The sequence below is a fragment of the Apis laboriosa genome, unplaced genomic scaffold, assembly GCF_014066325.1.
Source record: "Apis laboriosa isolate Shangri-la unplaced genomic scaffold, ASM1406632v1 scaffold18_cov149, whole genome shotgun sequence".
Classification (NCBI taxonomy): domain Eukaryota; kingdom Metazoa; phylum Arthropoda; class Insecta; order Hymenoptera; family Apidae; genus Apis; species Apis laboriosa.
The window spans coordinates 3,268,475-3,288,756 of record NW_025222233.1 but is presented as its reverse complement, the minus strand read 5'-3'; the positions used below and the strand labels follow the sequence as shown (position 1 = coordinate 3,288,756).

General features: G+C 24.4%; 5 protein-coding genes across 12 annotated transcripts; 3 read left to right on the top strand and 2 right to left on the bottom strand.

The window, feature by feature from the left end:
- Nucleotides 1–2,285: 2,285 nt before the first annotated feature.
- Nucleotides 2,286–5,743, top strand: LOC122711901 (YTH domain-containing protein 1). Of its 4 annotated transcripts, none has more exons than XM_043931077.1 (7): nucleotides 2,286–2,423; nucleotides 2,507–2,750; nucleotides 3,646–4,129; nucleotides 4,304–4,520; nucleotides 4,606–4,810; nucleotides 4,889–5,165; nucleotides 5,237–5,743. In XM_043931077.1, the coding sequence occupies exons 3-7, from the start codon at nucleotides 3,786–3,788 to the stop codon at nucleotides 5,565–5,567; spliced, it is 1,374 nt and encodes a 457-aa protein (XP_043787012.1). In that variant the 5' UTR covers nucleotides 2,286–2,423; nucleotides 2,507–2,750; nucleotides 3,646–3,785; the 3' UTR covers nucleotides 5,568–5,743. The 4 variants fall into 4 exon arrangements, with proteins under 4 accessions (XP_043787012.1, XP_043787011.1, XP_043787010.1 ...); XM_043931076.1 differs by having other exon boundaries at nucleotides 2,507–2,853; XM_043931075.1 differs by having other exon boundaries at nucleotides 2,507–3,513.
- Nucleotides 5,744–6,723: 980 nt separating this feature from the next.
- Nucleotides 6,724–8,133, top strand: LOC122711902 (carbohydrate sulfotransferase 11-like). Its single transcript, XM_043931078.1, has 5 exons — nucleotides 6,724–6,969; nucleotides 7,078–7,274; nucleotides 7,336–7,455; nucleotides 7,525–7,668; nucleotides 7,746–8,133. The coding sequence occupies exons 1-5, from the start codon at nucleotides 6,724–6,726 to the stop codon at nucleotides 8,131–8,133; spliced, it is 1,095 nt and encodes a 364-aa protein (XP_043787013.1).
- Nucleotides 8,134–8,303: 170 nt separating this feature from the next.
- Nucleotides 8,304–11,261, bottom strand: LOC122711899 (SUMO-activating enzyme subunit 2). 5 transcript variants are annotated; one of them, XM_043931070.1, is made up of 8 exons: nucleotides 11,110–11,261; nucleotides 10,744–10,898; nucleotides 10,375–10,662; nucleotides 10,193–10,260; nucleotides 9,901–10,110; nucleotides 9,568–9,840; nucleotides 8,910–9,496; nucleotides 8,304–8,835 (listed from the first exon to the last, which is right to left on the bottom strand). In XM_043931070.1, exons 1-8 carry the CDS (start codon nucleotides 11,251–11,253, stop codon nucleotides 8,554–8,556), a joined length of 2,007 nt encoding a protein of 668 aa, XP_043787005.1. In that variant the 5' UTR covers nucleotides 11,254–11,261; the 3' UTR covers nucleotides 8,304–8,553. The 5 variants fall into 5 exon arrangements, with proteins under 5 accessions (XP_043787005.1, XP_043787004.1, XP_043787006.1 ...); XM_043931069.1 differs by having other exon boundaries at nucleotides 8,305–8,835; nucleotides 9,901–10,119; XM_043931071.1 differs by having other exon boundaries at nucleotides 8,305–8,835; nucleotides 9,568–9,825; nucleotides 9,901–10,119.
- Nucleotides 11,262–11,615: 354 nt separating this feature from the next.
- LOC122711852 lies at nucleotides 11,616–12,927 on the top strand. Its single transcript, XM_043930986.1, has 3 exons — nucleotides 11,616–11,730; nucleotides 11,841–12,318; nucleotides 12,405–12,927. Exons 1-3 carry the CDS (start codon nucleotides 11,697–11,699, stop codon nucleotides 12,925–12,927), a joined length of 1,035 nt encoding a protein of 344 aa, XP_043786921.1. The 5' UTR covers nucleotides 11,616–11,696.
- A 317-nt stretch (nucleotides 12,928–13,244) lies between these two features.
- On the bottom strand, nucleotides 13,245–14,568 carry LOC122711853 (phosducin-like protein). The gene is made up of 3 exons (XM_043930987.1): nucleotides 14,062–14,568; nucleotides 13,571–13,985; nucleotides 13,245–13,499 (listed from the first exon to the last, which is right to left on the bottom strand). Exons 1-3 carry the CDS (start codon nucleotides 14,266–14,268, stop codon nucleotides 13,267–13,269), a joined length of 855 nt encoding a protein of 284 aa, XP_043786922.1. The 5' UTR covers nucleotides 14,269–14,568; the 3' UTR covers nucleotides 13,245–13,266.
- Nucleotides 14,569–20,282: the final 5,714 nt, after the last annotated feature.

The window sequence follows — 20,282 nt, the reverse complement described above, 5'->3', positions numbered from 1 at the left end:
TGCATGAAATAACTCAAAATATATTATTACTATATGTATTATTTAGTTATTGTTGACACTAAAAATATTTATGTATAAAATTATTTTATATTTAAATATAAATTTAATATTTATAGTCATAAAATTAGATCATTAATTTTTAAACACACAGAATTTATTTTTGAAATACAGAGCATATTCAATAATAATATTAGTAGAACATTTTATTGTGCTACATATTAGATATATTTACTGTGATTGTCTGAAATGATTTAAGACTTAAATAGAAAGCATAGCATAAAGAGGTGGGGTCTTGTCTGGGCTTCACCCTCCTCCTATTGCCATAGCACACCATGCTCTTGCAATCAATACTTGAATCCTTTCTCTGTAGTTGAAGTATGAAAAGTGGAATGTTTTATTATTATATTATATACTATGCGTATTATGTGCTCATCTTTGTAATAATAGGTTAAAGTTAAATGTAGCTTAAAATAAATAATATGGTTAATGTAGCAAACTTTCTTTCATTTATATAATCTTTTTAAAATATTATAAAAGTATCATTTAAAAAATTATTTTTAATATTTATTATCTCAGAATTTATTTAATAAAATATGAATAAATAAGATAATAAAAATGAATTAATTAATAATAAATTAATTATTAAATAAGGAATAATATATTTATGTTTGAATATTGTTATAATGTTATTAATTATTAGATAAAAAATTATTTAATAATTAAAAATAAAGAATAAAAATAAAATCAATTATTATATGATAAATATTATTTATTTTTTATATAGTATATATAGTATATATTTATATATATATAGTATTTTTATTATTTTAATAATTTTCAATTTATTAAAAAAATAATATAACATATTTTTATGATTAAAAATATTTTTAAAAATTATATTTTAATAATATTAATAATATTTAATATGATTATAATATGATTCATATTTAAAATATAATAAATATAATAAAAAATTATTTTATCATATAATAAATAATAATTATATTAAGAGATATAAATTTTATTTATTTTAATATATTCTGAAAATAAAAATAAATTTGCAAATTTTATATTAAATGTATATATTTTTTTATTATATGAATATATTAAATATTTTAATATGCTCATATTATGTTTGCTTAAGTTTTTAATCTTGCTTAATCATCTCTCATTTTTAAATAATTAATCATCTTCCAGATTTAAATAAAAAAATGAAATATTTGCACTATATTTCAAATTTTTCAATAATAATTATCATGATAACACATTAATCTTAGATTTAAAGATAAACATTAATAGATAAATGAAATTTCAAATATTATTTAAAAAATAAATTTATATATTTAAATATAAAGTGTTTCATTATATGCAATAAAAACTTTATATGCTATGTAAACATTAAAAATCATTGGCGGATGTTATAAAATGTCAATAATTCGCAATGAGTAATCTAATAATATTTACAAAAATTAAAGTAAACGTACGTTGTATTTCGCCATTATAAGCTATCAGACTAATGAATTTGAGTCTTATAAAAAATTTATAAGTGTTTATTATTTAAAAATTCTTTATATAACATAACTTTATAATTAATTTTTAATTTAATTATAAAATAAGCATATATATAATCAAAATTACTTTTAAATAAAATGTGACAAATTGTTTATAGAAAGCATAAACTAACCAGAGGTGTCACCATGTGCACGAAACCATTTTTCCTCATAAGATGTATTTTTAGTGTTTCGTATCTTCTTTTTTCTAGCAGCACAATTTTTTTATCACATACACGAATATAATTTTGAAAATAATTCTTTATAAAATTCTAGTTAAATATGATAAGATTTAACTGTCGACTTTGTCAAGATTGCTTATATTCGTGACAGACGCTTATTTCCACAATTTTTTTTATATTTTTATGTATAATAATACTTATTACACAATAATCTTAAATGCATGTAGTATTGCTACAGTATTGCTTTTAATTCTAATTTCTAAATAATCACTACTTATTTCCGGCAGTTAATTATGATTAATTTTACATCACGAAGCACTTTCACAACCGGCTGTGATCTACCCGTGTCAACAACCCGTGAAAAATGATTCCAAGATGGTCGTTATCTTTTTTTAAAGATGGTGACCATAAATACTAGGGATTTTAATTTTAAGAGATTTTATATAAAGAAAAATATTTTATCTCTTCTATGTTCTTTATATTTATAATTTAATATTTAAATGTATTGTACCAATGCTAAACAATAATATATAAATACAAATTTCGATAGTAATGAATTTCAATAATAAATTAAAAATACTATATATCTAAAAAAAATACATATATATGTATATGTAAGAACTTGATATTATCGTTGTACAAAATCTTATTAATTTGTATATGTAAGAAAAAATATTTTTATATTAGATATGTAAGTTAGTAAATAAATACAATTTTGAAAATAAAAAATAATAAAAATAATATTTCTCAAAGTTAATTAAAACTCTATTTTAGTTTTCGACCAATTCTTTCTATTGATCATAACGTACACGTCATATAATGGTCGCCATGGTTTATTCATCCGTGAGGAGATAATTGGATATTGTGTTTTTAAGGAAAAAAAGCACAATCCCTTGTGGAAAGTCTGCTGTGTACATCGTGCAGAGAAATAACAGAAATAAATGTTAAATACATATAGTAATCTTTGAGCATTCTTGCGTGAGGTGCGAAGTGTGTTAAGTGAAGAACGAGTGTGCACGTAAGTGTGTACGAGCTGCGTAAAGGGTTTATAACATCAAAGACTTATGTTTGCAAAATATGAACTTCTTTAATAAAATCAATGGCGAAAATGATGGTTTTGAGTATGTTTTGTGGTGCTGATGTTGCTATTAATAAAATTTACAACGAACTTTTCTAGGCATAGCCTTCGCGTTTTAAAAGACTGCATAGAGACGTCAAACGAGCATGATGTGTTATTATTCGAAATACAAAAAACTCGAAGACTCCTCGCCTTTTTATATTAAATAGGCTAAAAAAATACATTTTAGCAAGACTATTTACTTATAATAAACTTTTATATACAAAGTTTGAAAGAAATACTTGTGTTCTAATAGAGCAACAAGAATTGTGTTACTATATTCTTAAATTAAAAAAAAAAAAATTTCTACAACTTTAAATATAAAACATATTTATTTTTAACTTATATATGGACATATATATGCTCGTGAATTGTTAAAAAGAGGAACTTTTTCTTTCATAAACGTTTCTAGCGAAACAAAAACTTTAGGAATATTAGGCATAATTTATATCTATTTGAAGCAAGAAATATTTGAAGTCTTGCAGTGATAGTAGATATATATTGAAAACTTTTATGAAACTTATAAATGTTTTAATTAAACTGCATAAGGACAATTTTAACATCAAAGTTTTTGATAAATGGACTTTTTAATCTTTTATCACAGTGACTTTAAATCGGATTTCATGTGCAATCTTCTGAACTTTTCTTCTCATATACTAAAAATGTTACTACATTATTTCCTACATAATTATCATAAAATCTACAAGATCCATTCAAATATGATATTGTTCTTGGACAAATATTATTGCATACTGGATATCCATCTAGTAAGAACTTTTTTATATTTGCGTTTCAGAAAAAGTTTAAAGGCACCAGAACTGCATTGGCTTCATACAAGAAAACCCGAAAAATCCAGAAGTACAAAGCCTGGATGACGGGACAAATGACAACATACATTTGAGCAATAGTGAAAGTGATCAAATAAAAAGTGAAAATATGGACAATAATACAGATGGGGACAACTTAAATCTGAGCTGCGGCGAAAATGATATAGTGGATGAATTAAAAATTGCTGCAGATGAAACTTATGATACACGTAGTGAAGTTTCATCTAGCAGTTCAAATTCTGATTCTAGTCAACCAAGTATAAGCTCTGTTTCCACAAAATCTTCACGTGGAGATAATAAACGCAATCGTAAGAACAGAGGAAAACGTACTAGATCCAGAGATTCTAAGTCTTCTAGTCCTGAAACAAAACGTGCAAGATCTAAAGAAAGCAAAGGAATTACTAAGAGCTATGATTATGCTACAAAATTAAATTACTTATTTAGGGATGCAAGGTTAGCTACTTTTTAAAATATAATATTTTTATTTCTTTTTTTTTGTGTATTTCTTTTTATTTTATATATACAAAATTAATGTGAATTAGCATTATCTTAAATTATTTATATAAATGTTTAGATAAGTACAATAATATAAATACCAGGAACATGTCTTAAAGTTTTTTTTATCAGATTTTTCATCATCAAATCAAACAATGCTGAAAATGTTACATTATCAAAAGCTAAAGGAGTATGGAGTACATTACCACAAAATGAAGCCAATTTAAATCAAGCTTATAGAGAATCAAGAAATGTTTTGCTTATATTTTCTGTAAAAGAATCAGGAAAGTTTGCTGGTTTTGCAAGATTAAGTACAGAATCTAGAAGAGATGGAGCACCAATTTCTTGGGTTTGTATATTTAATTAAATATATGTTTTTCATTAAGGATATTTATTTTATATATTATTAGGAAAGAAGTGTATATAAATTTTAGGTGTTACCACCTGGATTGTCTGCAAAAGCTTTGGGTGGTGTATTTAAAGTTGATTGGATATGTAGGAAAGAATTACCATTTACGGCTACATTACATTTATATAATCCATGGAATGATGGTAAACAAGTAAAAATTGGACGTGATGGCCAAGAAATTGAGCCAAGAGTTGCAGAAGAATTATGTAGATTATTTCCAGAAGATGAAGGTAAATTAAAATATATGTACAGTTTTTCTTATAAATAAAAGAAAATATATTTTTTATAACTTATGATAAATCTTTTAGGAATTGAAATGACACCAATTTTAAGAAAATCTAAGGAAGCAGCAAAACATATTACGAAGTCTCGTTCATATCGTGATAATAGGCCTGTTAATAGTAGTCCTAGATTTTTACGCTCGAGAGGTGGTAGAGGTCGTAGACTTTTCTTAACTTCACGATCTCGTTTAGCTTCATTAGCTAGAGGATCTCATTTAGCTGGTAATGAACATAGAGGATCAAGAGATCATCATCATCATCGATATGCTACTTGGTTTAATAGAAGTGATTCTCCTTATTCTAAGTACGTATGTGTTTTGATATACAATTATCCCAAATTAAATATATTATTTTTAATAATTATACAATTTATAGAGGATATGGTAGTCCAGGATTAGGTGTGGCTGCAGCAGCTGAAGCGTATGTTGCAGATTATATGCGTACTATGCAACATCAATTGCCTCCTTTACCTCCTTATGCTGCACCACATCCATATGATTCTTTACCTCCACCACCACCACCACCCAGATATTATGATGGTTTACCATTACCACCTGACTATAGCGCAGCGGCTTCTGCTCTCGAAAAACGTAGCTATGAAAGAAGTGTAGATGAATTTTTGTGGAGAACAGCAAGTCGGCATAGTCGTCATAGTGATCATCGATCCTCCCGTGATCACCATCATAGATATAGAGATCGTAGATAAAAAATTTTAAAATCTTCATTAATCTTAATATCCTCATTCACTTATTCTTTCACTTTTCATTCATGCACATATTGTACGGGCTTTCGAGGTATTGTGACATTTATAATTATGTATCGTTACATTTATAATTAATAGTGTTTATCGATTATTTGTATTAATAATTCAAACAAAAATAATTTGAAATTTTAATTATATACATACATATATATTTAGATATAACATATAATTTTTAATAGAATTGAAAAAATAGTATCGTTTTTTATGAAATAATATATTAAGAAGTGTCAAATGATTCGTATTAAAATTAATGAAATTGTAAAAATAATATAATTATTTTTCTGTTATTATATCTGTTTGTAATTGTAAAACGATATATGATAAAATTGAAATTATAAAATTGATTCACAATTCATTAAAATCTATTATGCATTTATTAATGAAAAATAACTTATAAAAAATACAATATTCTTTGATTAATATACTTCATTTATTTTCTAATTTTTTTTTTATTATTTCTAATTTCAATTTAAGTATTATTTGTATATTTTTATAATTTTTACATGTATTGATATTTGAGTATTTTATAAATAAAAAATTTTGAATTGTGAATCAATCTAATTATATAATATCTGTTTTTGCATTAATAGAATGAATTTTCATAATCAAATTTCATACAATTATAAACATTTGACACAAGATCACTGCCTAAATCGATAAAAATTTACTTTTATAATACTGCAAAATAATAGAAGTAAATAATTTACTTAATGTCATTCACAATCTTTTCACGTAAAAAAATTTATAAAAATAATCATTTACAAAAAAAAATATTTTCACAATTAATAATATAGATCACTTAAATTAATATAATTGTTAAAATATTATTATTAGTTACAGAAACAGCCTAACTGCGAATATAAGTCACTGATTTATATAATACATTTTTGGCGTTATTTCGTAGTAAAGATTTAAAAAAGTAAATTGATTTTGTTTCTCTTTTACCTTTTTTATAAATATGATATTCCATTTTTTTTTTTTCATCATTACAGGAAATTAGGAAATTATAAAACTAAGAGATAAATTTTATCTTTCATTCCGTTCATACAGACGGATGTTTAATCCCGATAGTTGACTTAGATATATTTCAATTTTAATCATGTCACTTAAAATTCAATTTGTAAAATGCATATTGTGTGTTATTTTATATATTATAATTTACGTTATTTTATTAAGATTAAAACAAAATTCTTATTTAACACAATATTCAAGTTCATTGTTTTTTGCAAATAATCAAACAAAGCAAGAATGTTCTTTAGTTTCTCAATCTATTGTAAAACCAATTAATTTGGAGATAGAACTTTTAGAGTATGATGAAATGAAAGGAGAATCAATTAATTTGCAAGTAAGTAATTCATTATATTACATTATTTAAATATAATTATTTTAATGTAAAATATATATATATATAATATAAATTATATGTAAACAATATCAATATTCTCTTAAATAGGAAAGTGCAACAATGTTGCAACAAATTTCAAATGTATGTATAAAATATAATTTAAAAACTCCTTTAATAAGAAAGCATTTTTTATATAATTCTGAACATAAAACAATGTATTGTTGGATTCGAAAAGTAGCTTCAACAAGTTTCACAAAATTATTTGCAGATTTAAAAAATCGTCTAGCCACACAAAATTATTATAGGTAATTACATCTTATTAATTTTTTGATATGATTATTATTACAATTTATAAATTATTCATAGACAAATTGACATTTTGGTACCACAAACATTAAAGGAATTACAATTTATATCAAATAACACAAAAATATTCAAACTTCTCGTGGTACGACATCCTTTTCAAAGACTTGTATCATCATATAGGTATATTATTTTTCAATGTTTCAATATATATTTAAATTATTGAATGAAATGACTTTTTTCAACTTTTAGAGATCGAATAGCAGATAATACAAAATATACTGCACAAGCTTGGATTTATACAGAAAAAATATTTCGTTTTACGAGACCTGAATTATTTCATTCGAATACGACAATTGGTAATTTTCGAGAAAGAGTATTTACATCTGATAAAAGGTATAATGATTATGTACAATAAAAATATTTTGTTTCGTTATTAATAGTTTTTTAATATATATTTCATTTCTGTGAAGATTAAAGATAATACCAACTTTTAAAGAATTTTTGGAATGGCTTTTACAAAGTTCTGAAGAAGATGTTCATTGGATTCAATATTATAAACATTGCGCTATATGTAATATACGATATAATTTCGTTTTAAAGTTAGATGATTATACATATGGACAAATAAATTATATTTTTTCTAAATTTGGTTTGGATAAAAATAAAGTATATTTTCCCAAGTTAGAGGAAACACGAGGTGGATATACAAACTTCGATACTACATGTAAATATTTTGCAAATTTAACACAAGATATAGTTTTGAAATTATATGAAAAATATAAAATTGATTTCGAAATGTATAATTATAATGTTAATCAATATATAAGTTGTGCATATAAAAAATATGAAAAATTTTAATCAAATAAAATAATATAATATTTTGTAGTAAGAAAAATGTATTTATTCGTTTTTGTATAAAAATGTATACCATAACTATAATATATAAAATGGCATACTATAAACATAATATCGTATTTTTATAAATATTTGTAAAAATAAAAATACGTTTTACTTAGATAAGATTAATATTATACATATGTTTTTTGTTCTTAGTCAAGTACACTATGAACTTATTATGAACAAAAATGTTTTTATATACGAATAGTATTAATAAAATTATATGAAAATTTTAAACATAAAATGAAACTGCTTCTAGAATTGGTACATATGTATTTTTTTTGTACAAATATATATTTTTTATATAAATTTTATTGATCAGTATATTAATTTTAAAAAATTTAACTTTGAAACAATTTGATCAATTTATATTTAATTCATTTACTGCGAAGTTGCAGTGGTTTGCAAATTATCATCATGCACAATTAAACAATCATCATCTTCTGAATTTTTATGTATTTTAATGTTTGATTTTGTATTACCAGTATCATTAGTTATATCATTTTCAATAATAGAAATATCATCATCTACATTATGAACTTCCACTTTTCTTTTTTTTGGAGACACAGTTTCCTCAAGAGAATTAGTTTTACGTTTCTTTACTGTATCCAATGAAACAGTTTCAGTTTCAACAATCATTACATTTTCTTCAGATGACTCCACCTGAATAAAATTTTTAATTTGTATACATATTTAAATTCGTGAACATTAACATATTTAAATGTTATTTTAATTACCTGGCCATTTGAAGTAGATGGTTTTATTAAATCATTGTCTTCTTTAGGTTTGAGATCTTTTTCATCAGCTAAGATGAGAAAATCAGGACTATCACCTTTTAAACTTGGACGTTCTCTATAAATTATGGTTATAGTCAATGAATAATTCTGTTGAAAATCATCAACCTTAAGAATGGTACCATCTTTAATTCCTAATTCTTCTAAGAGTTTATCATTATTTTCTTCAGTTTCTCCTTCCTCGCTACTAATAACAACAGAACCAGTACCATCTATCATAACATCTGGAGCAATCATGTTTAATCTACTTTTTAATATTATTTCAAGTAATTCTTTAATTGTTGTTTTAGATGTATCTATTGCTAGTATGGCTTCTGGCATAGGTGCACATACATAACATTTTGGATTTGGTGGATTAACATTTTTCTCTGGTACTAATAACTGATTACGATGATTCATTTTCGAACGCAAATATACAGATCTACATGCTTTTAAATTATTTTCAAGAATGCGGAATGCATGAAGAACGACTAAACCAGCAACTATTGCGTTTGTAGTTGCGATTGCAGGAATTATATTTCCTGCCATTGCTATAAAATATAATTAAAGTTAAAAAACTTATAACTTTTTTATTTTTAGAATGTAATGGTTATTTTCTTACATTTTATATCAAACTTTGTTTTTTGAGGTATACCAAAAATATAAGCTCTTATATTAGCACATGCAGCAACAAAATCCATTGAACTTGGATCATCTTTATCCCAAATCAAATGATTATTTGATGATTTTTCTTGTGAAACTTTTAAAGTATTGCTTAAACTTTTGATTGATTCAGCAAATATTTTTCCACATTTAGAAATACTCCATCGTTGCTGATCTTTTAAACCAGGTTCATTAATTTCTTTACTGCAACCTGGTACTGTATTATGAAAAACTTTAAGAAAATATAATTATTTTTAATAAAACATAAGTTTAAAACAATTATTCTACAAACCTCCATCTGGTAATTCTTTCCAATTTAAAGGAATAGGTGATCTTCTTTTCTTCCATAAATTATCCATACTTAATAAGTATTTTATATCATCATGAAATAATTTTGTAAATAATTTTTCTGGATCATAATTACATGATTGTGCCCAAATTTTAGTTGATGTTCTATCAACATTTCCTTTTTCATTTGATTCTGAATTTAAAGCACTTTGACCTGCAGAATCTACATCATTTTATTCATTTTTACATATATATTATATATATATTTTTTAATATTATTTAAATATTATCCTTACCTGCTGCTTCTGGGTCAGCAGTATCTGGAGAAACATCTTGATCAGGATCTTCTTCACCAAATAATTGACTATAAATTTAAAAATTTATATATATTATATATTATATATTTTATATATATTATATATTATATTTATACATATATATATTTTTTTTTAAGAGAAAAATTAATTTATAAACTTACTTGAATAAATGTTTTGCCCATACTATGCAATGAATTGGTTCACTAGGTGTATTACGAATTGTACAACCTGGGAAAGTTTTTTGTGCAGCTTTTGGTGTGCATTCATAACATTGACTTAATCCTTTTTTTATAAGTTCTACCTGACCTTCATAACCAGCTGTACCAGATTCAATTAATGGTACATCTGCTGCTAAACACATTCTATTTACATGATTTCTAGCTGTTCTATTATCAAGAGCATTCATAACTAAAGTAAATTTTTTAAAAAATGATACTCCATAATCAGAACTGTAAATAAAGATTTATAATTTATTATAAAATTATTTTAAAACTATTTATTAATATATATAACTATATAAGAATATTTACGTTGTAATACTGTCATGGTAATGAACTATTTTTGCATCAGGATTAAATGTTAATGCTGTTTCTCTTGCAACATCTGCTTTTGATTTTCCCACATGTTTTTTTTGAAATAAAAATTGTCTATTTAAATTACTAACATCAATTGTATCTAAATCAATCTGAAAATCATGAATGAACAATCATGTGACAAAAATAATTATTTAATCTTAAATATTTTTTTGTTATAAAACCATAATATTATACATTCTATTATATATAATTATAACAATATAAATACCGGTTTCAAAATTTGTATAACAATGAATACCATTAAAAGAGAGAAAAATATATAGGTTATTAAGATTCTTTAATAAATATTGATGTACATACTATTTCAATATTAGTGAATCCTGTCATAACAAGATTTTTTAATATCTCACATCCAATTCCACCAGCACCCACAATTAATACTTTACTTTGAAGTATTGCATTTTGTAAATTTTCAGTGAAAACTCCGTTAATGTTGGCCGCCATTTTTTAGGTTAAACACGACAATACACACTAACACCGTTTACGACTATAAACGTACTAATATAAACTTTTACTTATCCTGTACCATTTCCTTAGTCCTTTTATCCAATCAGTTTATAATTTTTCTTATTTGCATATATATATATATATATAATATATATAATATTATATATATATATATATTTATTTCATATTTATACATAATTATAATAAATTAAAATTATATTAAAATTATTCAATATTAATAAATAAAAATAAATGTATATTTTAATATTGCATTATCTTTATAAAAAATTTTTTAATAAAATAGCAATATAGGGAATTTATAAAAGTAGGAGTACACATCCTTCTTAAATACTTTGATTCTTTGATCAGTTTGAATTTGAAAAAACTATAAAAAACAGTTTTATTAAATTGTCATTAAAGCAGTATTCATTATTGACAATATGAATAGTTTCAGTGATTTAAGTCAGATTTCAGGTATGTAAGTTGATTATAACTTTTAAATTAAAAAATATTTTAATATTTTAATAATTAAAATACAATGTAAATATAAATAAATATATAATTAAAATTTTATTTATTTTTAGACATACAAAGTATTTCACGAATTTCTCGCACGAATTGTAGTCGAATATTTGGTAGAATAGATTCAATGCAAAACTTATTTGAACAACAATGTAGTTTATCTTACAATACAAGTAGGAATATGACAAATCAAGGATCTAATTATTTAGAAAAAACTATAAAATGTCTTACTTCTTGCGAAGACAACATAGCAGAACATATAAAAAGCAAATTAATTTTAGAATGTATAAAAGAGACATTGTTAAATGTAAAAGGAATATTGTCTGATAATGTTGTTGATAAATTAAAAGGTTTACTTTTGATTCACGAGCTTAACAAATATATGCATTTACCATCTACCTCAAAAAATATGCAAGAAGAATTAAGTATTTTAGGAATCACTGATTTACCAAAATATGATCTTACTTATGAAGAAATGTTAGATACTAAATGTTATGTGGAAACATTGTTACGAGAAAAAATACATGAATTTATATTAAGGTAATAATATTATAATAAATTTAAAATTTATTTCATTAAAAAAAAAAATAAAATAAAAAATATAAAATAATATTATTATATTTTAGATATGAACAATTGGGAGGAAACATGAAGGAAATTCTAAGATCAACTGATATTAATATACATAAAAAAATATTTGAGCCACATGAAATACAAATATTCCAGTGGAAAGATAAGATTGAAGAATTGTGTGCTCAATATGAAATCGATATTGTAAAATGTAAAACTTTAATGAATGAATGGAATGAATTGAAATACAAAAATGTAAGTCAAATTTATTTAGAAAAAGCAGAACATGTATTGTTGCAAGCACAAGTTGCAGAAGTACAAGCAAAGATACTTAAGTTATCATGTCTTATAAAAATGTACAAGGAAACTCCAATAACAATTGATGCATATAAAGCACTGAATACATTTATAGATAAAAAAATATTTACAATAATGAATGAAATTAAAGAAAAAGAAAATTTAAGGAAACAATATGAAGAATTAGAGAATACAGAATATGATGAAATTTTAAAAACTTATTTACATTTTTGCAAAGCTATTAAGAAACAAAAACAAATTAATTTACTGATCCAAAAATAAATGAATTTTTAAATATATTTATATTTAAATTTATATCTAATATTATTAAATTATTAAAAAAAAAAAAAAATTTATATCTAATATTAGAATAAATATAATAAATCTTATACTAGAATAAATATTTTTATTTATTTATACATATATATGAGTTCATATAAATATTTCTATTCATAAAAAATATTTTCATTTATATTACATTATACAATAAGTTATAAATTATATTATTAAAATTAAGTAAATTTTTTAGAAATAAATAAGAATTATTAATAATTTTAAAATCAATAGGAATCAATAGGAAGGATATATTTAAAATTATTTAAAAACATATATTTATTTTATTTATTCACTATCTGATAATGTTTGTTTATCTTGTATAGTTATAACAGGTATACAATTTTTATCAATAAGCATTCCATGTTCAATTAAAAAGGTTTCAACATCAGAGGCATAAAAATCTTCTCCTAAATAATCTGTTATATGAACAAAATTACCTATTATTTGACCAGCTTTATAAACTAATAAAGCTGGAACTCCTTCTTTTTTAAAATGTTTACTGAGTCCAGCTACTGAACCTGTAACAAAAATAATATTATATACAATTTAAATTTAAATGATATAAAAGAAAAATATTTTGAGACCAAACCTAAAATTTTACAAAATTTTACATATGGATAATCATCTGCAACAGATATTAGAGACCCATTCATAGCTTCACAGCCAGGAATATTATTTTCATAAATATGAACAACAATTGTTATTGATTTTTCTTCATTGTCAACTGCTTCTAAAAATTGATCTGCAGTTTCTAAATTAATTATTCTGCCAAAACGAAGTTTCTCAGTTTTTGCAAGCATTTCTTTCATTCTTTGTTTTTGATATTCTAAAAGAAATTCATCAGTTAATAATTCAGCAAGATCAGGATCAGTTTGCATGATTTTTTCTTTTTCTTCATCTAAAGAACTACGACATGTTAAACTCAATTTTTTTATTAATTTAATTCTTTCCTTGTCTTGTTCATTTCTTTTTTCTGCTTGCAACTGTTTGTATCGTTGCCAATCCTTGAAATAAGATTAAAATACATTTACTAAAATATTGATTAAAAATTTATATTACATATTACAATCTTAATTTTACTTTTATAACACCCTTTGGTCCTGTGTTGCTAGAAGTACCATCCCATTCTGAAAATGATGGTTCTATAGAATTTGTAATTATTTGTGGATATTTTTCATCCTCTGTTTCTTTATCTGAATCTGCAGAATCATTTTCTTCATCTTCACTAGAACTACTACAATAATAATGTAATTTTTCGCCTAAAATCTTATTTTCCAATGTTGACATGTTTAATTCTACTATTTGGAAATAGTTTGCACTATTTGTTTTATTGAATATGTATTTTGAATATAATTACGTTTCTTATCCTTAGAATATTTATGACATAAAATCATTTATTGGATAATAAAAGTAAAAGCACTTTATGTAAATAACATTAAAATATTATCCAGAGAAATATTGTATCAAATTTACCTAACATTACGTGCAAATTTTACACATATTGTATTGTATAAATAATACGAAGTTATATTTATATTATTAAGATTTGATAAAGATATTAAGTTTTAATATTTTAAGAAGTTAAAATATGCAACAACTAAATAGCTCAAAATGTCAATAGTTTTAATTAACTTACGAACATCTCGTAAATATATAAGAAATTATAATTTACTGGCTTATATATTTTAATACGATAACAAACCGATAGATGGAACATGTATATCATCTGATGATTAGATTTATTTGTTTCATATTAGATAACGTCTGTAGTTATAGTTACTGGTATGCATGTACCATTTATAATAAAATACCAATAGATGGAGTTACTATATATATAATTTGACGAATAGTTTCATCTCTTTGTTATCAAATAGTTTTAAGTTAGATAGAATTTTGATATTCAGTGTCCAGTTTTCATAAAATTGAAAAACATAACATTTAAATTAAAAACTCTTACGTATCAAGGAAAAAAATAAAGTTTTCTAATTAATTAAAATAAAAAGTTAAGTTGATTTTTGTTTCTGATTATTTTTATTAAGACATACAATAAAATAAATTAAGTTGCTATTTTAAATTTTAAAAGTTTTTATATTATGAAAGATCAAAAGAAAAAAAAATGAGAATTGTAAATGCATACGATATCTTTTTTATTTTAAATTTTATTTTAATCGCAAATTTAAAGTACAATTTTTTCATTTATAATAACTTAATAAGTGATTAATAAGTGATAGTGAATTAATTCAAAATTAAGGATTAAAAAATATATTTCTCTTCTTGAAAATAGTACTTTAGTGATTAAACTAATAAAAATATTTCCGATCTCTTTAAATGAAATTATATTATTTTATACAATATAAAGTCGTTTGTGTTAATAGTACAATCTAATGAATGCCAATTATTTAAACAATTCGCATAATATTGACAGAAGATTATATTTTTTAATTCTCACTAGTGATAATTTATTGGAGGTCAATGATAAATCAGAACCCCAGCAGATCATTCTTAATCAATCGTGAGGGTCGGGAAATTTCGTAATATGATACTTATAATTATCTTTAAACGCGATTAAAGCAATAATACATAAATATTGTATCGAGAATTAACTTTAGTAGTCATTAATTGCTGAAAAAATGGAAATTTTTTTTTTTCGTTAAACTTTTCTAATCTTTCGTTTTACATTTTTGTGCGATAGCTATATATAAATTATCTATATATTAATAGATTAATTATTTATATACTAATAGCTATATATTATATAAAAACTATTTTAAGAAGAAATTTTTAATAAAAAATAATTTTATTTTTTTCGTATTTGATTTGTTCAAAAATAATATATTAGCAATGGTGGCACGAAATTATTATATAAAAATAATAAAAATGTCTGAAAAATGTGAGAACATCGATTAGATATTTTGAGATAATTTTAAATAGTATTTTTTTTTGCAAAAAATTTCATTACAACTAATAAATTATTAACAGAAAATACTGACCAATCATGAAACGTGTAGTCTAATCGAGTTGTAGTAGTGTTGGTTATGTGTTGCCAACTTTGCACAAACCAAATAATATATGTTGAAGAAAGTGTGTTGAATATATATCTCGTGACTTGACTAAGCTACATAATTGGTCAGTGTTTTTTGTTAATAATTTGTTAAAACTGAAATGAAAATTTTTGCAAAAAAAATTTTGAAATTACTTCAAGAATCTCCAATTAATGAATGTTCCATTTTTTGGGACATTGTATAATTTGAATTTTCTAGTATAATAAATAGAATTAAATAATTAATTATTTTATTTCCTGCTATTAATTTATATGTTAATTTATATTTATATATATTATAATAAATTATATATATATATATATATATATATATATATATTATAATAAATTATATATATATATGATATTTTACAATAATGATAGTTTACAAATGATGATTCTGAATGCTTGCACAATAGTGAGTATATAAGAACTATTCGCGCTTATTTGAATTATAATGAAGTTTCGTCAGTCGATATAATGATAACAAATATGCGTATTTGTTGCGTCTTGTGTAAGTTCATCATTATATGTACATCATTATTTGATGTACATGTTTCTGGAATATTCTCGATTAAATTTTTAAATTTTACATAATAAGTGAAAAAACTAGAAAAATAAAAAGGAGACAAATATTTTAATGATACACAGAAAAATTCAAAATATTGATAAAATTTTAAAAAAAGATTCGAAATTTTAGAGTAAAAAGTATTTGGTTAAAAAATAAATCAATTTTTAATAGATTGATATTTTGACTTTTTATCATATTACTTCATGATATAAAAAAATATTAATTTTTTATTCTGAACATTATTTTTTTAATGATAATGTTTTTAAGAAAACAAGAGTTTTGCATAAACAAATTAGGTTTTTCCCTAAATATTCTTTTATTGAATGATTCTTAATTTTCTAATTGAATTAAGTATCATCGAATTAGTCATTGTGACCTGAATTCACAATTTATCAATTATTATTTTTTATTGATGTATAATTAAAGTTCTTATAATTAAAATTGATTTATAATAGACATTTATTGAAAATGGAAATGATTTTGCATATTTTGAATATTTAAGAATACTATTTAAGAACACTATTTATTAAGATTAATAAGCACTTATGTATCGAATTGATTCGTTAACTGTTACGCGTTGAACGACAATCAACTAGCAAATATGATCCATATATTCACGCTGAACGCGTTAATTAGGTGATTCTGTCTAGTTTATATAACATCGATCCAATTCGATTATAATATCGCGTGTAAACAAATTAAAATTTGACATGTTACTCTATTCGATATTTGTTTTATGCGCACGTACTATTGTTCGAATTTGAATTTCAATGAATCAAATATCTTTTTTTCCGAATCTTTATTCGTTTTTTCTTCTTTCTTTTCTTTCTCTATTTTTATTTCAACCACAATTAAAAAACTTTGACGACACTGAAAATCTGTCCCTGACGCGGCAAAAATTTGTTTTAGGGCAAAAGGCAGACGTTCTTTGTGGGCGATCAGCGAAATTATGCATCACTCGTTGCATCGCAAAGTAGCTTCCGGACTCACGAGGGAGAAGACCGGTGAAAACTGAATTTACAGTCTATTCGAAGCCGTGTTGTTCACGTGTATTTTGACCCCCGTTTCACCCTCTATGTTGGCTACCGTAATTTGCAAGTTGCGGCTCGATTTACACCTTTTCGATTCGCTCGCGTTGCTGCATTTTTTATTTTGTAAATTGTGACGTTTCGATTTGATATGTCGTTGAATAGAACAAATTAAGTAACAGAAAAGAGCAGATGAATAAAAGAATTTCAAACATTCTTAATTGTTTCTAAAATTTATAAAATCATCAACATATCTCTTTTGTATTTGTAAATTTTTAAAATAGTCGGTAAAATATATTTTTTTGTATAATAATAATATGCCTCGAGGATTTAGTAAAAATAGATATTATGTCAATTAATATTGTGCAAGAATAACTTTATTATTGATATGAAACTACTGTTTTCATTGATTTAGAAATAACTTATAATCATAAATATTTTATCAATTCCATTTTTGAATTTCTCGTAAATTTCTCTACTGTTTCCATCGTTCATATTGAATTACTTTCATAAAACGATTATACCATGCAACAATTACCGAAGAGATTAATCGATTTTATAATAATGATAACAAAAGATTTTCAAAATTTTCTTTTATTTATTTCAAGAAAACATTCTTTTAAAAATTTCTCGAAAAATACAAATACGATACATGTTTCAATTTTCTTTCCTGTTAATAATTCTCTATTTTTTTCTTTGCTATTTATCGTATTAAGAATTAGATTAAAAAGAAAATAATTGCGTAGTTAACACGATAATTGACAAAATTGAGAGAGAACTAAATAAATAAATAATTATAAAATATATAATTATAAATAAATAAATAATTATAAAAAAAATTGAAAAACACTTGAATCGTGTTAAGAATTAGATTAGAAAAAAAATCATCATGCAATTAACAGGATAATTAACAAATATTAACAAATATTTTAAAGAACAATTATTAAAATGTGTAAGATTATATTATAGGAATGAAGAAATATGTTAACGAAAATCTAGTTCACGCGATTATTCACTTTCATTTTACTTGTTTGCAATTGTCGACAATCAATGGCGATAAGATTGTTATTTTAGAATGATTGTTTTTCCCGATGTTGAATATCGTCATCATTCATTGACACCATGTTCCTTCTTGTATCCGAAGAAAATTCTTATATCGTATTTTGCAAATAATCATCTTTCACTTCGATCACGAATCAAGATCAATACGTTTTCGTTTCGAAACTTAATCCTTAATATAATTGTATATTTCGCGTGGAAAGTTGCAAAGTGCTCAAATCGTGGCGGAGAAAAGAGATTAGAATTATTCCTTTTTTTTTTTTGTTTTTTTGTAATAGAACGATTGAATCATCAATCGATCAAGTCACAATTTTGCTCGTACTATATTAATAGAGAGATTTTCAAAAATAGCAGGGCACGTACATAACTCGAGAGGGGTCGAGAATTAAATTTTGGATCGTGTACGAGGCCTGTTAATCGGCCATAATTGGCTCATTACACGGAGCACTAGGAGCTGGCCAAAATTCGTATCCTCGCAAATTGGCACACGTGTCATCGGCCGGATGCATGTAAATCTGTCATGGGATTCCTCGATACGATGCGGTCAAGTGGGAAACATCAACTGGATCGTAATTAATATTCGGATAAATTCGAGGTGCGCGCCAGCAACAGTTTGGTTGTGCGCTTCCGTCCACGATTGCTCCGGATCGTTTCGTTTGTTCCTGTTGAGATAGGATTTATTTTTATCTTCAATCGCGAGACATATGTTTAGATCGAATTTATCAATTTTCCCCCCTGTTCGTATCGTTAAGAAGAAAGATAAGAATCGTTCAAACGTACGATTACATATGATTATCGAAGATCGTTACAGGTTCAACGAAGATTTGATTATCCGATATCGAGTTGAGCACGAACGATCTTCGGATCTTCGGAGATCTTCTAGAGATAACGGTTGATTCGAATTGAAAGAAATAAGGAGATAAACACTTCACAATTATATACTCAACGACGTTGTACTCAACGATGATTGAAATTCAGGACGCTCGATGGGAAATGTTCGTATACGGAAATAAGTATGTTGAACGAGGCTCGCTTCTAAGTTACAAGCAATTTAGACGTCTTGTACGACCATGGTGCCATTTTTTTCTTCGCAAAATTTATCGAAAGGAAAATTGACACGAGCATCGTTCATCGAACGATTGCAATCGAAGAAGAAATTATCCTCACCGGTCTTAATTTGTCGCGTCGATCATCGAAATCACCGTGACTTCTTAGGCATCGTGAAACTTTGCTTTCTGTGGAGAGGCAAGCTTAGATAAACGTTATGTTATGCTCATATAGGGAACGATAGGTTTTATCAACAAGCATGTGGCATTCGTCGGCATGCGTACTCTTTTAGAAGACTAGCTGTACTGTCATTCTTGGTATTGTCACAACACGAAACAAATAACAGAGTGCACGAATGGCGGTGGAAATTAGACTATTTAACTGTAATGGGTTATCGTCGCATGCCCCTACCTCCCAGCGACTTTTTGATCAATCTTCACGAGGAATGGAGGGAGCGCGAGTAAACGTTCGAAACGATTGGCCGGTTCATTGTCGTCACTGTTTTTTTCAACGGTATCGAGTATCTGTATAAAACAGCAAGAAGCCGAGTCATCGC

Coding starts and splice junctions, on each gene's coding strand:
- LOC122711901 (XM_043931077.1), top strand. CDS start 3,786: ATGGACAATAATACAGATGGGGACAACTTAAATCTGAGCTGCGGCGAA. Junction 4,521..4,605: donor ATGGAGCACCAATTTCTTGG/GTTTGTATATTT, acceptor TATAAATTTTAG/GTGTTACCACCTGGATTGTC. Junction 5,166..5,236: donor AGTGATTCTCCTTATTCTAA/GTACGTATGTGT, acceptor TACAATTTATAG/AGGATATGGTAGTCCAGGAT.
- LOC122711902 (XM_043931078.1), top strand. CDS start 6,724: ATGTCACTTAAAATTCAATTTGTAAAATGCATATTGTGTGTTATTTTA. Junction 6,970..7,077: donor GAGAATCAATTAATTTGCAA/GTAAGTAATTCA, acceptor TCTCTTAAATAG/GAAAGTGCAACAATGTTGCA. Junction 7,456..7,524: donor AGACTTGTATCATCATATAG/GTATATTATTTT, acceptor TTCAACTTTTAG/AGATCGAATAGCAGATAATA.
- LOC122711899 (XM_043931069.1), bottom strand. CDS start 11,253: ATGGCGGCCAACATTAACGGAGTTTTCACTGAAAATTTACAAAATGCA. Junction 10,899..11,109: donor GATTCACTAATATTGAAATA/GTATGTACATCA, acceptor CATGATTTTCAG/ATTGATTTAGATACAATTGA. Junction 8,836..8,909: donor CATCTACTTCAAATGGCCAG/GTAATTAAAATA, acceptor AATTTTATTCAG/GTGGAGTCATCTGAAGAAAA.
- LOC122711852 (XM_043930986.1), top strand. CDS start 11,697: ATGAATAGTTTCAGTGATTTAAGTCAGATTTCAG. Junction 11,731..11,840: donor TGATTTAAGTCAGATTTCAG/GTATGTAAGTTG, acceptor ATTTATTTTTAG/ACATACAAAGTATTTCACGA. Junction 12,319..12,404: donor ATACATGAATTTATATTAAG/GTAATAATATTA, acceptor ATTATATTTTAG/ATATGAACAATTGGGAGGAA.
- LOC122711853 (XM_043930987.1), bottom strand. CDS start 14,268: ATGTCAACATTGGAAAATAAGATTTTAGGCGAAAAATTACATTATTAT. Junction 13,986..14,061: donor GACCAAAGGGTGTTATAAAA/GTAAAATTAAGA, acceptor TCTTATTTCAAG/GATTGGCAACGATACAAACA. Junction 13,500..13,570: donor AAAATTTTGTAAAATTTTAG/GTTTGGTCTCAA, acceptor TTTTTGTTACAG/GTTCAGTAGCTGGACTCAGT.